Here is a 16,703-nt window from a genome sequence, read left to right as displayed (position 1 = left end):
AATGTCCCCAGGTACACTAGCAATAATGGAAAACGTTCATGTTTGTGACTTGTGGTAGGCACCATTCTCTATTTCCAGTGTGATCTTACTTCTTTCTTCACTCTTTTTATTTTCTTTGGTCCTTTAAGTGGGTGGAAGAGATATTAGACTTCATCATTATGTTTAAATCTATCTCTCAAGTACTTTACGACAATGTTCTTATCATCCGTGGCTCTGTGTTGCTCCTGCTGAGGTTCATGCTTTAATTCAGAAAGATTACGTTGTTTAAAATGGATGTTCTAACTTCTTTTCCTATTGTCTGCTACCTTATGCTTCTGCTGTCTAAGCTTTACCAGCTCACGAGGTTTCCTTCCCATGAAACTCTTCCTTTCTAGCCTGAGTCCAGCTCCAAATATCTGTAAAGGTTGTTGTGGCCCAATGTTGTGTTTGAGGGGTCACTCATAGAAAGTGACTTTGTATTCCCCCCTCAAACTTGTAAGTTTATTTTCCTGCTTCTGTCCAACACAGAACCAGAAAGCGCAGGTCCAGCGCAAGGTGGCTGCCAGGGGAAGTGTTCTTCAAAAGGGACCAATGACAGTGATGGTACTCAAAGCAACAGAGCTATTTGAATATGAGTCTCCAGACAAGGGGAAAAGCACCATGTTCCACGCTACAGTGGTTACCGCGAGTCAGTTTTTCCAAGTGAAGGTTTTAAATGCCAACCTGAAAGAGAAATTCATAAAACAGAAGGTCATTACCATATCAGATTATTTTGAATGCAAAGGAATCCTGGAAGTAAATGAAGCATCATCTGTGTCTGAAGCTGGTCCTGATCAAAAGCTCGAAGTTCCAAACAGCATTATCAAAAGAGCAAATGAAACGCCGAAGATCGATAATCTTCACAAGCAAGCGTCGGGAACATTTGTGTATGGGCTGTTTGAGTTACATCAGGTAATCTCTTAAAATTGCTTTTCATTTTCTCCATCAGGGCCTGAAATTGAACATCTTCCCTTGCCGAGCTCTGTTTACTGACTGAATATTGGAACTCAGTGCTCAGTTCTCTCTCTTGGCTACAGATAGGTGGCCAAGTCTGCCACACCACAGGAAATGGGACTGGGTGACCTGTTAGCAGTCTTCTCCCCAAGACACTTCCAAGCAAGTCCTTGAAAAAGATTCACTAAGAAACCTTGTCATTTCACCAGTTATGACTACCTATGCCCAGACACCATGATCAAAGACAGTGCAGGGTATAAATCTATATGCTCATTCTAATCATTTTATCTCTGAACTTCACTACTCTCTTTGTATTTTGAAGAATGGGTTGCCCTACTAAGGCTGAATGCTGGTTATGGCATGTATCCAGAATAATAAATACATTTGCTGGTATCCTCCTGAATGCATAGACGTTCAACAGTTAGGCAAATGATATAACCACATAATGCTGTCTCCTCTGTCTTATCCATTTATTATTCGTGAATAGTTAATTGAAGAAATATCGTATTTTATGATATTTGGAAGATACAGTCATCTAATTCCCTTATTTATCAAAAAAGGCATAGAGAGCTTTACTGACACATCAGTTTCCAAGTTCAGGATACTAGATAGTATGATGGAGCCAATCCCCCCCAAATTTACAAACTGCTATGAACTCACCTAATATCTTACGTGATTGCCCGCTTCATAAACCTATATACTTATCTTCTAAGATAGCCTCTTAATTTACCTCAAATACTTTCTTATACCATCTTTAAGAGACCATATTTATAAACGCAGCTATACAATTGATGAGTAATAACTCTCATGAGTGAGACACTATACAGTGTGACCTGTGGGACCTACATCAGTGGGAATAAGATACTGGAGAAGACCGAGCAAATGGAGAAGTTTGAGAAAAAAATAGTGGGTAACCAGAACCTTACTTGTTATATAGATTTTTTTTTTTACAATCTATTAAATGAATAGTTACAGTCCATGTCCGTTCATTTCTGACTAAGGCGAGGAGACACAGAAGTTCATCAAGGACTTCTGATCCCTCTCTTCCAGTTGTTCTAAGGAAATAAAGCTGCTCTTGAGGTGGAAGCAGTAGAAAAAAGAAAGAAAACTCATTGTTCTAGAACTGCCAGCTGGAAAACATCTGAAACGAGAAAAGCAAAAATAAAAAAGCAAGATAGTAAAAGAAAGTTCTCCGAGAAGTCCAAAGCTATATGTGTATCTGTGGCTGTAATTGCTTTTTTTATGTCTTGTATTTACTGGGTCATAAGGGTCTTTCTCATACATATGGAAGTTATTGCATTTTCAGAAACTGTTAAATTTCTGTTGCAGAAACGAGTGAATGTGAAGAACACAATCTATGAGATACAAGATAAAACAGGAAAGATGGACGTCGTGGGGAATGGGAAATGGCACGACGTCCAGTGTAAGGAAGGAGATAAGCTTCGACTGTTCTGCTTTAAACTGAGAACAATTGACCGGAAGTTGAAACTGGCATGTGTAGATCACAGCTTCATCAAGGTGGGAACCTGCTAGAGAAACACTAGTTTTCCAAAAAGGCAGATCATTTTGCACAGGTTTTCAGAGCACCAGGCTTCTCTTTTCTTAGAGCATAGAGTCTGCAGGTAGGAGGAGAATACAATGCTCTCACATTCATTTGTAAGGGGACAATTTTTCTTTTTTAATTTTAATGGAGGTCCTAGGGATTGAACCCAGGACCTCACACATGCTAAGCATGTGCTGTACCACTGAGCTATACCCTCACTACCTTCTGTAAGTGGACTTTTTTAAAGGATATGAGGAGATGACTCTTACATAGACTTCAAAATGATATGATACTTGTGCTAAAAAATAAAATATTTGAAGAAATTAGGAGGGCAGAGGAATAAATTCATTTAATGGCCAGGAGCATGGCTTTGAGCAGGACTGACCTGATCCTGGTTTCAGGGCTCACTAGTTGCCTGGTGCTGGGGAAACAGCTTTATGGGTCCTCTAAAATGGTCAGCGTCTCTAACTCACAAAGTTGGTTTAAAAGCAAAGTGAGACAATGCATTATGTCACTGCCTGGTGCAAAATGAGAAATTAATCTGCTTAGGTACTATTTTTCTCAGCAAAGACACTCCAAAGAGCTCTGGGCAAAGAAAAGTACATATGCATGTCCTCAAAACTGTGAAGCAGCATAGTGAGTTCAGAAATTCAGTAGATATGGAAGACTGTGGGAAGATGAGGCCAAAAGGTAAAAAAAAAAAAAAAAAAAAGTAAGGGGGGAGAGACAGTGCAGCCTTTTGTCAGAAATAAATAAACAGAAAATGTATTGTGGAAATAAATAACAAGATGAAAGATTTTGTGCAGAAGAATGCTAGATTACTTTAACATTATTAGAAAAAATATTCTTGTAACTATCTGAAGAGATGCTTTGGAGAGAGGCTAGGTTTAGAGACAGATATCAAGTAGAAATAGCAGTGTATGTCAGTTTAGAGATAGTTGCTAAAGTTATAGGTTAGAATGATACTGCCTAAAAATATATATACTATCTACCATACAATATATATACTAACATGTGCAGAAAACATTCAGCACTCAACATGTGCTGGGAGCGGAAACAAGGATGAAGATACAATCATTACTCCCATTCCATTGATAGGAGACACAGGTGCCCACTAAAGGGTAGGAGGTAACTTGCCCTAATTGACGCAGCCAGTAAGTGGTGGAACTGAGATTCCTATCCTGGCCCAGGTGTTCTCGCATCAGAGTCAGATTCTTGGGCAGTTTGAATGAGAAGATCAGATAGATAAGGGTGAAGCCTTGGGGAAAACTGGCATTTGAAAGTGGCCTGAGGTAAAAGATTCTATGCAAGAAAATAAAAAGAAGTGATCAGAGAGGTCAAAGGTAAAATGGAAAATGTATAAGCACCAAAAAGAAAAATGTTTAATGAGGAAGGGATCCACAGAGCTCATGCCAGACAGTAATGATCAAGGGGGTCCCAGGATCTTGAATAACTACACCTTAGAGCAAAAGGGACCATATTGTAGTGAAATGCACATCCTGACCCGCGAGAGAAAGATGCAGTTGACCCCATATGACATCACGCTCTGTCTCATACACATGGGGACACACACACACAAACATGCACAGAGGGCCGCCGTGGGATTCTTGGCACGCTATTCAAAGTTAATGCAATTAATTAAATCAGAAATTCTGATATGTTCACGCCTGCAGACGTGGACACACACAACAGCTGTTCCACTTTCAGATCCCCTGACACAAGAACCTCTGTCTTCTACCTCTAATCCGGAGCAACTGCACAGAGAAGGATATTTACCTGACCTTGCTGCTTCTCACTTTTCTGTCCCGCGGAGGACTCCCTGCCCTCAGTGCTGGTGAACCAGCACTTCTCTTTCTTCTACGGTTCCCGCTTAACACCCTTGTAGAAAGAATCCTTACCCTGTTCAAATGCTGGATGAGGAAGTATCTTTCAGGCTTCAGATGATGGGGATCGGGAAGATTTAAAAGAAAATACTGCACTAGAGGAGGTGGGAGAGAGAGAATGAACAGCATTTGAGAGAGGACAGGAGAGGGACCGACTCAGGAGCAGGACAGGCGGTGTAGGGTGAAGGGGGAGAACCAGCAGAACTTCACAGCAGTTGCTCGGACCTCATCATGTCTTTCTTATCTCTCCTTCAAGGTCGTCAAGAATAGAGGAAGGACCAATCAGTCCTGATTTAACTCTGAAAGTTACAGCAGAGAACCTCCCTCCCTGTCTAAATCTTTAGGTGGCTTTAGTAGTGATATTTCATTTAAATGACAGATTCAGTAAAACAGCCCAGCGCATTAGTTTTTCATACCTGAACTATGGATTGGGGGACTTTCTTAATATTTACATATATTCCTCTGTATTTTCTCAGAATACCACATTTTGCCTCTAAAATGTTTGTAATGTTAAAAAAAAAATAAAATTTCCTTTTTTAAAAGGCATCGTTTTCCAGAATTGCTGGAGATGGTCTCTTTATTGCCGAAATGAGCTGTTTGGAGGTGCTTGATTTGTGCACAGGAGTCATACAGGGTGGAGTAAACGGAGCCTCATTGACATCGGGGTCAAAGATGAATAAATTTATTTATAAAACAGAAACAGATTCACTGACATAGAAAACAAACTTATGGCTACCAGTGGGGAAGGGGGTAGGAAGGGACAAACTGGGAGTTTGAGATTTGCAGATACTGACTGGTACATATGACATAGATAAACAAGTTTACGCTGTACAGCACAGGGAACTATATTCGATATCTTACAGTAGCTCACGGTGAAAAAAATATGAAAACGAATATATGTACGTTCATGTATGACTGAAGCATTGTGCTGTACACCAGAAACTGACACAACATTGTAAACTGACTTGACTTCAATAAAAACAAAGCAACAACAAAAAAAACATTGAGGTCAACATTCAACATTTTGAATGTGATTTCCAGAGGACAAGGCCCTAACCAGAGCCAGCCTAAGGTTATTCACATCACAGCCTAGTTCAAATCAGTAAGCCCTGTGCCCTGGGGCAAGGTTTACTTGGCCCACAAAAAGAGTTACTTTCTGCAACTAAATCCCTCAGAAGAGGATCATTTGTGTGACTGGTGTCTCTGGATGAGGCACCCTGGTGATCCACACAAAGCTACCGATATTTCCCTGTCCCCAGCTCCCGTGGAATATCCAGTGCCATTCACCTGATTTGAAGGTGCACTCATGGTTAGTTCTCCAACTATTTCTAATTATCCTTGCATTAATGCGTGGATTCCAGGCCCCAAGAGAAACAGGAAGGGGGCAGGGCACAGCCATTCAAGGAATGATACAGCAATTAACATCAAAATGGTGGAAGATTCAACCCCCAGGAGGCCTTGAGGCTCAGGATGGTGGGGGATTTGACTTCCAATAGACCTTGAGCTTCATTACTCGTCCATTGTAATATATTAGCATGATAAATGACATGCCCACAGGCGCCATGGCTGTCCTAAGGCTAGCGACAAAAGGTCAAAGAGTGGGAAATGGCCAACAAGCTGGGAATCCCAGCCCCTTCCCCAGGTTAGTTAGACTGGTCCTTCCACTTACTATTATATGAAGCCACTGAGCCCATAAAAACTGGCAACACAGCGCTGCCTCGTGGCCTCCGCTTCTCTCTCTCTCTTCCTCCTCTTCGGAAACAGCCCGTGCTCTGTCTTTGGACTGTGTACCTATTTTCACTCTAATCTGAGCTCCCAACCCCCACACCTCATGGCCTTTCTCTTGCCTTTTGAAGTATCTCTAAGTAAATCTACTTTTCCTCAACTGTAGCTCACTCTTGAATTCTTTCCTGCGCAAAACCAAGGACCCACACTTGGCAGGACACGTCCCAGGGGCTCAGCTGAAGCCTGGGACACGGCCCTCCTCATGGCCCTCCTCATGCCCCACATCCGTTTTTCCTGCATCACATGTAGGGACATGCAATGAGCAAAAAGTAATGAATGGTGAATTAAATCTATTCTCAATGACAGTAAATGTCACCTAAAAAAATTAAATATCTAAAATCAGTAATAGTTAAAGTGTAACTATTGACTTCTATTTCTGGTGATTGCAGAGTAACCTACCACCATAAGTGGCAATATAACTCAATAAAATAACGTGAGGTGACAGTTTTCAGGCTTTAACCAATGGGCAGCGGAAGGATAAGGTCCCTGATAGAAGGCAAACTCGGCTTTATAGTCTTCAATATCTCCACCTTGGACAATTTCCTGATTGCCAGCTAGTGAGCAGGTGTCAAAGCAGAGCATGACAGTCACACTGGGCCAAAGGGTTTTTCATAGCACCCAAGTGTCTGGAAATTGGAGAGGAGGGAGCTATACAGAGGGTTCTTTGCCTGAGTCCTGGGTTGCATCTATAGGAGGTGAGATAAAATGAGACCTACCACAGAGCAGCCTCTATGAGGCTGAGAATAGAGCAGAGGTCCAGGAGAGCAACCAGCGCCGGCAATACTGAACGTTGTTGGTAGGATAGAAACACTCATTTAGCCTCCAGGCATCAGACTAACAAAACAGAGAGTTTCCACATTAGGAGTAAACATTGTACAACAGACTAGCAACTACACTAGATCCATCCTAACAAAGCCTAAAACCAAGCCTGAACCTAATTCAGGAAAGAGTGTGAGTTGTTAACCCCTTGTTGGTCCCATCACTTGCATATATTTTCTCCTATTCAGTAGTTTGTCTTTTTGTGTTGTCGATGGTTTGTTTTGTTGTGCAAAAGTTTTTAGGTTTAATTAGGTCCCATCAGTTTAGTTTTGCTTTTGTTTCTTTTGCCTAAGGAGACAGATCCAAAAAATATATATATATTGCTACAATTTATGTCAAAGAGTGTAAGACTAGAAACCATAAAACTCCTAGAAGAAAACATAGCTAGAACACTCTTTGACACATTCTCAATTTCTTTCATCAGTGTCTTATAGTTTTCCAAGTGCTACTCTTTTACCTCGTTAGGTAAGTTTATTCCTAAGCATTTTATTCTTTTTGATGTGGTTGTAAATGGGATTGTTTTCTTAATCTCTCTTTCTGATACTCTGTTGTTCGTGTATAGAAATTTCTGTATATTAATTTTGCAATTATATAATCTCTGCAAGAGATTTCTGTATATTAATTTTGTATCCTGCAACTTTATTGAATTCACTGATGAGCACTAGTAGTTTTTTGGTGGCATCCTTAGGATCTTCTATGTATAGTATCCCATCATCTGCAAAAGTGACAGTTTTACTCCTTCCTTTTCAATTTGGATTCCTTTCATTTCTTTTTCTTGTCTAATTGTTGTGGCTAACCCTTCCAATACTATGTTGAATAAAAGTGGCAAGAGTGGGTAACCTTGTCTTATTCCCAATCTTAGAGGAAATGCTTTCAGTTTTTCGCTACCAAGTATGATTTTAGCTGTGGGCTTATCATATATGTCCTTATGGTGACATATGTTCCCCGTGGATCCACTTTCTGGAGAGTTTTTGTCATAAATAGATGTTGAATTTTGTCAAAACCTGTTTCTGCATCTATTGAGATGATCATATGCTTTTATTTTTTATCTTGTTAATGAGGTGCATCACATTGATTGATTTGTGGATATTTAACCATCTTTGCATCCCTGGGATAAATCCCGCTTGATCATGGTGTGTGATCCTTTTGATGTATTGTTGGATTCAGGTTTCTAATATTTAGTTGAGGATTTTTACATCCACGTTCATCAGTGATATTGGCCTGCAATTTTCTTTTTTTGTGATTTCTTTGGCTTTAATATCAGGGTGATGTTAGTCTCATAGAAAAAGTTCAGAATTGTTCCTTCCTCTGTAATTTTATGTAAAGTTTGAAAGGTATAGATGTTAATCATTCTCTAAATGTTTAGTGGAATTCACATGTGATGCCATCTGGCCCTGGACATTGACGTGTTGGGAGTTTTTTGTTACTGATTTAATTTCATTACTAATAATTAATCTGTTCATATTATCTATTTCTTCATAGTTCAGTTGTGGAAGACTGTACATTTCTAGGAATTTGTCCATTTCTTTTTCTAGGTTGTCCATTTTATTAGTATAAAATTGTTCATAGTAAACCCTTATGATCCCTTGTATTTCTGTGGTATTGGTTGTAATTTCTCCTTTTTCATTTCTGACTTTATTGATTTGGGCCATCTCTCCTTTGTCTTAATGAGTCTGACTAACAGTTTATCAATTTTGTTTACCTTTTTGAAGAACCAGTACTGGTGCCTACAGGCTGGTAAGTGAGGACAGGGCTGGGTCCCGAGGCCGTAAGCTAGAGGGAGGAATCCAAAATGGTTTGCCAGCATCAGTGTCCACGTGGTACAGCAAGCTTCCAAAAATGGCTGCCACCAGTGTCCATGTCCCCAGGGTTATCTCCAATTGCCTCCTGCCTCTCCAGGAGACTCTTCAAGATCAGCAGGTAGGTCTGACCCATTGCCCTTTCAAATTACTATTTCTTCCCTGAGTCCTAGAGTGTGTGAGATCCTGTGTGCATCCTTCAAGAGTGGAGTCTCTATTTCACACAGCCCTCTGGGTCTCCCTGAAATAAGTCCTTTTGGTCTTCACAGCCAAATGCTCTGGGGGCTCATCTTCTCAGAGCAGGACCTCTGGACTGAGGACCCCAATATAGGGCTCAGACTCTTTGCTCCTTGGGGAGAACCTTTGCAATTATAATTAGTCTACCATTTGTGGGTCACCCACCCAGGGGTGTGGGTCTTGACTATACTGTGACTCTGCCCCTCCTACCTGTCTCATTGTGATTTCTTCTTTATGTCTCTAGCTGCAGATCTGAACTGGTAGGTTCCAGTCTTTTTCATCCATAGTTGTTCTGTAAATAGTTGTAGTTTTGGTGTGCCTATGAGAGGAGATGAGCCCAAGGTCTTTCTACTCCACCACCTTGGGGACTCAAAAAAAAGCATCTCTTGTCTTTTTGACAGTGGTCATCCTATCAGGTATAATATGATATCTCATTTTGATTTTGACTTGTATTTCCCTGATGATTAGTGACACTGACCACCTCTTCATATACCAGCATTGTGTATCTTCTTTGGAAAAATGTCTTCTCAGGTCATTTGCCCATTTTTAAGTCAGATTGTTTGTTTTTCTTCTATTGAGTTGTATGAGTTCCTTAGTTATTTTGGATCTCCACTCCTTTCCAGAGAGATGGATTGAAAATACTTTATCTCACTCCATAGGTTGCCTTTACATTTTCTTGATTATTTCTTTTTTGCACAGAAGTGCTTTAGTTTGATATAACCCCATTTGTTGATTTTTGCTTTGCTGGCTTGTGCTCTTACAAGATCTCCACCTGCCACTGCCACTTCTGAAAACAGAGAAGGAAGGAGAAGTAGCTGGGTGACTCACTTTCCCATTTGAGTCTAACTTAAGGAACTTTGGTTTCTACTGAACCACATTTAAGTTCACTGGACAAGAAAGTTCTAACGTTGTAACTTTTTTCAGCCATGAATTTGTTCTAAAAGACCAAAAGAAGATATTTCTGTTACCATTCTTCGTTTGAATAAAATATTCATCGAAAGAAAATTGTGCAGTTTCCCTGACTGCACAAAAGCTATAAACATTGATGGGTGAAGTTTCAAAATCACCTTATAACTTGAAAACCTCTCTCTCCTTAGGAAGAAAGCAAATGAAGGAGAAAACTATCTAATGACAAAATATGACATAGCCAGCACTAGTCAGCTTTTTAAATGACTTATCCTGGTAACTTCTTCACTGTAATCCTTCCAAATATTTTATTTTCTTGGCCTTTTACAGGATTATAGCATTTTGCTGCTTAGTCTCCAGAGATTTTTACTAATTTATCTTTCTACTCTTACAGAACAAACAGTGATTTCTGCATTTCTGAAATATCTCATTATCAAGACTACTGTCGAAGAATTCTTGTTCCAGTGATGTAAGACCTGTGGGGATTTCTGTAGTGAAAGATTTGGATACCTCGTTAATAATCATATGTTCACAGGGGCATTTTCTCTTAAATAAGAGGCTTCCTTCCTGTTTCTATTTTGCTACTTTCTTTAAGCCATATTACTGTGCTTGAACCTCAAATTGCATCTCATTTCATCTTCTACATAAAAAAACTCTAAGTGTGATTTAATCAAATATTGAGACTTAAGTATAGTTTAATCTCTTGCTTCTACAGGGAGTTGGTAAATTTGATAGTATTTCTTGCCACAGGAAGCTTTCTGTCTTTTGTTTTCTTAGGGGAGGGAGAGAGATGGGAATCTCCTAGAGGAATACAGTGGTTTTACTGTCTGCTACGTGAGTCTCCCTCACACCCCCTCCCTTTGCTCACTACTCAAAGTTTTTTCAATATGCTGTGCTTCTTTCTGCTTCAGGATTTTCACACACCTAACTTGGTCAAACCTTTTCACTGTTTGCACCCCAATTTAATGTCTTCTCTGCAGGAAATCCTCATTTAGATCCCCTCTAAGGCAAGACGTCTTCTCGATGTTCACTCGTATGAGATGTTATTTTGTTTTCTTTTTTACCACTTAAAACAACCTTAATTAATATGTGTCATGTCACCCTCACTATAAGTCACAAGGGTAGAGCTGTAAAGGAACTTAATTGACTTGTGAAAAAGGCTGGTGGTAACTTTGTGCAATTATATGTAATTACTGCCACCTTGAGGCCATCTCCAAGAGCTACACCTTCTCCCTTCAAATAGCTGAGGAAAATGTTCAGACGCTATCAGTCCTTTCTCTAAATAAAGCTCCTTAGGTACCACGTAACAGTTTGTAACTGTATAGCACTAAGTGCTTAGATCATCACTTACGTGGTTTCATTTAGCCTTCGCAGAAAATATGTTAGAGAAGTCATGATTTTTTTTCATTGCACTTTTTTAAAATTGAGTCAACTGGTTTACAACATTATAAAAGTTTCATGTGTACAACATTATGTTTCTACTTCTGTATACACTACAGCGTGATCACCACCAAAAATTTAGTTTCCATCTATCACCATACTGTTGGTATAGTTGATAACTTTTACGTATTTCACCCTCCCTTGCCATTCCTCTCTGGTAACCACTACTCAGTCTCTATACCTACGTGTTTGTTTCTGTATGGTTTGGTTTGTTAACTTATTTTGGTTTTTTGTTTGTTTCTTTGTTTGTTTTTTATATTCCACACATGAATGAAATCACATTTGTCTTTCTCCGTCTGACTTATTTCACTTAGCATAATGCTCTCAAATCCATCCATGTTGTTGCAGAAGGCAAAGACGGTCTTTTTTATGGCTGAGTAGTATTCCATTGTAAATATATACCACGTCTTTTTTATCCATTCATCCCTTTATGGATACCAGTTGTTTTCAACTTGTATCTTGGTTATTGTAAATAATGCTGTGAAGAAAATACAGATGCATATATCTTTGCAAAGTAGTGGGTTTGTTTTTTGGGGGGGGTTTGGTTTCTTTTTTTTCTTTAGATAAATACTCAAAAATGAAATACCTGGATCAGATGGTAGTTCTAGTCTTAATTTTTTGAGGACTCTCCTTACTGTTTTCCATAGTGGCTGCACCAATGTACATTCCTACCAACAGTGTATGAAGGCTCCCTTTTCTCCACATCCTTGCCAACATTTGCTATTTCTTGCATTTTTGATAATAGCCATTCTGACAGGTGTGAGGTGATATTTCATTGCTGTTTTGATTTGCATTTCCCTGATGATTAGTGATGCTGAGCAACTTCTCATGTGTATGTTGGCCTTCTGTGGAAAATGTATGTATGTCTTCTTTGGAAAAAATGTCTATTCAACTCCTCTTCTCAGTTTTCAATTGGGTTTTTGTTTTTTGTTGTTGAGTTGTATAATTTTTTTATATATTTTTGGATACTCACCCCTTCTCAAACATACAATTTGCAAACATCTTCTACCATTTGGTTGGCTTTTTGTTGTTGTTTTGTTGGTGATTTTCTTGTGCAGAAACTTTTTAGTTTGATACATAGTCTCATTTGTTTATTTTTTCTTTTGTTTCCCTTGCATGAGGAAATCATATGCAGAGATACTATTAATAAGACTGATATCAAAGAGTGGGTTTCCTACGTTTGCTTCTAGTTTTATGGTTTCAGGTCTTACATTCAAGTCTTTAATCCATTTTGAGTTGATTGTATATGGTATGAAATAGTGGTCTAGTTTCTTTTTTTGTGTGTGTGTGTGGCTGTCCAGTTTTCCCAACACCATTTATTGAAGACACTTTTCCTAATTTTATATTATTTGCTTCTTTGTCATAAATTAATTCTCCACATATGTATGGATTTATTTCTGGACTCTTGGTCCTGCTCCATTAATCTACATATCTGTTTTTCTGCAATACCATGCTGTTTTGATTATTATGGCTTTGTGATCAAAGGCTGTGATACCTCCAGCTTTGCTCTTTTTTCTCAGGGATATTTTGGGTATTTGAAGTCTTTTGCAGTTTCATATGAATTTTAGAATTTTTTGTTCTATTTCTGTGTAAAGTGTCCTTAGAATTTTGGTAGGGATTGTATTGATTCTGTAAACTGCTTTTGGTGATATGGACATCTTAACACTTCCAAGACTAGGCTAAATAAGAGTGGCGAGAGTAGGTACCCTTGTTTTTCTCCCGATCTTAAAGGAAATGCTTCTACTTTTTTCCTTTAACCTTTCTGCTACAATAAAGGTTTTAAAAGCTTTTTCTGATATAGAGTTGCGATTTTCTGATTCTTTCAGTCCATTTATCATCTTACTCAAAGTTTTCTATACTTTGCCTTTTTGTTTCTCATAGAAAAGCCCCTTTTAACATCTCTTGTGAGACTGATCTAGTGTTAATGAACTCTCTCAGCTTTTGTTAGTCTGGGAAAGCCTTTACTTCTCCTTTATAGTGTGAGCAGGAAATACTGCAAACCATATCAGTAAACAAAGAACGCTGAAGCCATGAAGTCATCAGCCGCTGCCGCCACTCCCCACAGTGAAGACAAGCCTGCAGCCCAGCCTCTGCAGCCACTCACAATGGTGCACTCTGAGGGGACTCAGAATAAGAAAGGACAGGATACTGGCTCTAGATAGCTAGGTGCTTGTCAAAGGAATGAATTCAGTGAGCCCAAATGTTTGCTTCCTCCCATACATAGAAAAGCGCTAAATTCTTTAGCTTGAGATGCCTGGTTTTCTTTAGATTACAAGTCATCTTTAATGGTTCCAACTACCTGGTCTTTGCTGTGAAGCTTCTATGTATCCTAGCTGCTCCCCTACCTCTTCGGGGCAGTCCCTCAGGGTGCTCTGAGAGGCTGTCATCCAGGGCTGAGCCCTCAGAATTGTCCACAGAATAAAACGTAACTGTCAAATTTTAGGTTGTGCATTTATTTCAGTCGACAGTAGCTGAATGATAACTTTGCTGGAGGGAGTCTCCTTGGCGAATAGTTTTTAACTTTCAGTATTTTGCGAATGTCATTCTGCTTCCTCCAGGCCAGTAGAGTTACTGCTGAGAACTGTGCTGAAAGGCTGATGGGGGTTCCTTTGTAGGTCACCATGTGTTTTTCCCTGGCTGGCTTTAAAATTCTTCTACTGTGACTGACTTTTGACAGTTTTAATACAATATGCCTTAGAGAAGGTCTTTTTGCATTGAGGAAATTAGATGTTTTCTTAGCTTCGTGGACTTAAACATCTAGTTTCTTCAACAGGTTTGCAAGTTCTCAACTAGTATTTCATTTGATAAACTCTCAGCTCCCTTCTCCCTCTCTTCTCCTTCTGGGATACTCATTACCCTAGTGTTGCCCTTCCTAAAAGAGTCAGATATTTGTCATAGAATTTTTGTATTTATATAAAGAACTTAATTCTCTTTCTTCTTCTACCTGTATTATTTCTAGATATCTATCTGTAGGCTCGCTTAAGTCTCTCTTCTATTTTGTCTGCTTTTTCTCAGCAATAATGCCAAAATAAATTGGAAATTTTTTTCTTTTTTCTTTTTTTTAATATTTTTGGCTTGGTTTTGGATGTTGATATATAGATAAGGAGGAAGAAGCAGTATTTGGATTCAGAATTTCCTTTCCTTTTAATTTTAGGTTTGGGCTTAAGAATCTTTTGGCTCAAAAGAAGAAGCTCTTATGCACCCAAATAAATGTTTCTGTATTCTTAAAATGTTTACGATATCATCTCACGGATGTCAGAAGGAAAATAAAGATAATTATTGACATGCAAGATGGCAGAAAGTTAGTGGGAGGAACACTTACTAGCTTAGTCTCTTTTTTTCCTAGCCAATGACAAATGTAACAATTTAAAAATTCTGAGTTCAACTCTAAAAAACAGCAAAAATTATGACAGCTTTTATATGTTAGTGTGTGTGTGTGTGTGTGTGTGTGTGTGTGTGTACAGAATGCATAATGTGGCTTCTCTAGGAATGACGTCAGCATCATGGCAAAATGAGATGCTCCTTTTATCTCTCCTCTTCAGTCTACTACCAATAAAACATCCACAACTCAACACAGACATCTCTGCCCAAAACAACAGAATGATGGAAAATTCCACACATCTGTGGATGGACTGGAACAGATACAGCAGGTGGAACCAGGGAAGCAGTGAAATTAGTACCTGCAATCCTGCCCCCGGGCCACAGCCGCCGAGCCCACAGCCCCAAGGAAGAGAGTTTATCAAAAGACGTACTCCTGAGAATTTCCAAACTTGTTGAAGAAACTAGACATCTAAGTCGATGAAGCTAAGAAAACATCTAATTTCCTCAATGCAAAAAGGATGTGAAACTTGTGTTAAGAATAAAAGATTTGTTAAAAAAAAAAAAAGAAAAAAAGCAGTGTTGGGAAGTATTTTTGTTAGTGGTCAACAGTGAGGGCTTTGTAGTAAGCTAGACCTGGTTTGAATCTGGCTCCATCACTCACTAGTCACATAGCGTGGGGGAAATAGCTCAACTGGACTTCTCTAAAATGGAGAAAGTTTTTACTTAGAAGGTGGAACTGAAATTTAAGTAAGATAATACATACCCATTACTTATCACAGTCCTAGTAGATCATGAGAAATCATACACAGTATATAAAGCTGTTCATAGCAAGGTAAAGAAATTTGACAGCTGGAGGAAATGTCACATGAAAATACCCAAAAGTGTGAAACGGCATATAGCTCTGTACCACTGAAACTTGGGTATATGTGAAAAAGCACAGGGAAATTAAGCTGAAGAGGTTAAAAAGGGCTATGGCGGAAAGAGAAATTGAATCTTTTTTGTAAAAAGTAGGTGCATAATTGAGAGGTTTGATGTCGAGGAATGCCTAAATTACTTTTACATTTTAGTAATAAAATATTCTGGCAATTATCTTGAAGAACACATTGGAGAGAGATCATATTTGGGGGCAGGAGATCAATTGGAAGCTACTCATTCCACAACTATAAGGATTGTTAAAAAACGCAGGATTGTTAAAAATGCAGGAATTTTGTGCACTGGTGGCTAAACATGGAGCATTATGAAATCAATCTAAGTAATAGTATTGACACCACTGAAATTGGCAAATGCTATGAAAATTAAGGAGCTGGTCTACCAGCATATCCCTCAGTAGGCAACTTCAGAAGTCTAGGTAAGAAGGAGAAAATAAGGAGACTCGAAATAATATATTTTTAAAGATGAGCCTCAAATGTTTGTGACTAAGTGATAGTGAGAAAGATGACCAATTCAAAGATTATTCCCAGGTTGCTAACGTACGCAACTTGACAAATGGTGCTATTATCAACTAAGACTGAGGATGCAAGAGAATAACCTGTTTCAAAGAATAAAAATGTGTGAAACAAAGTAGCAGATAATAGAGTGAGAATGAGAGAAGTTGAACAGAGAACCAAAGGAAAGCCAGAAATGATATATAACAAGCATCAAAAAGAAAAAGTTTAATGGGAAGGAAGTACAACAACAGAGTTCACATCAGGCGCGAATAAAAAAGGTGATGATGGAGGGCAGGGGCTTGTCCCTGAGTCTGGAAATAATTGCATCTTAGAACAAAAGGTACCTATCTTTATTGAAATCCACATCCATGAAAACATGATAAAGATATGGTTGGATCCACACGGCATCACGCCCCCAGTCTCACACGCAGGAACACACACAAAGGACCTCCCCTGGATTCTTGGTAACGCTAATCAAAGCTAAGGTTTCCATGCAAATAATTCAAGTAGAAATACTGACATAAACAGGCACACAGACATGTACGTGCACGTTAGTTATTCCGCTTCCCAG

At 39.0% G+C, this 16,703-nt stretch overlaps 1 protein-coding gene across 1 annotated transcript in view; it reads left to right on the top strand.

The window, feature by feature from the left end:
• The window catches only part of IFI16 (interferon gamma inducible protein 16), a 55,203-nt gene that overhangs the window by 11,299 nt on the left and 27,201 nt on the right, over positions 1-16,703 (top strand). Inside the window, 2 exon segments of the mRNA XM_032463960.1 lie at positions 508-930; positions 2,302-2,490. Of these exon segments, the coding sequence (XP_032319851.1) occupies positions 508-930; positions 2,302-2,490 (612 nt within the window).

Source organism: Camelus ferus, chromosome 21, assembly GCF_009834535.1.
Source record: "Camelus ferus isolate YT-003-E chromosome 21, BCGSAC_Cfer_1.0, whole genome shotgun sequence".
In the NCBI taxonomy this organism is placed as follows: domain Eukaryota; kingdom Metazoa; phylum Chordata; class Mammalia; order Artiodactyla; family Camelidae; genus Camelus; species Camelus ferus.
This window is presented reverse-complemented; position numbering and strand designations above follow the sequence as displayed.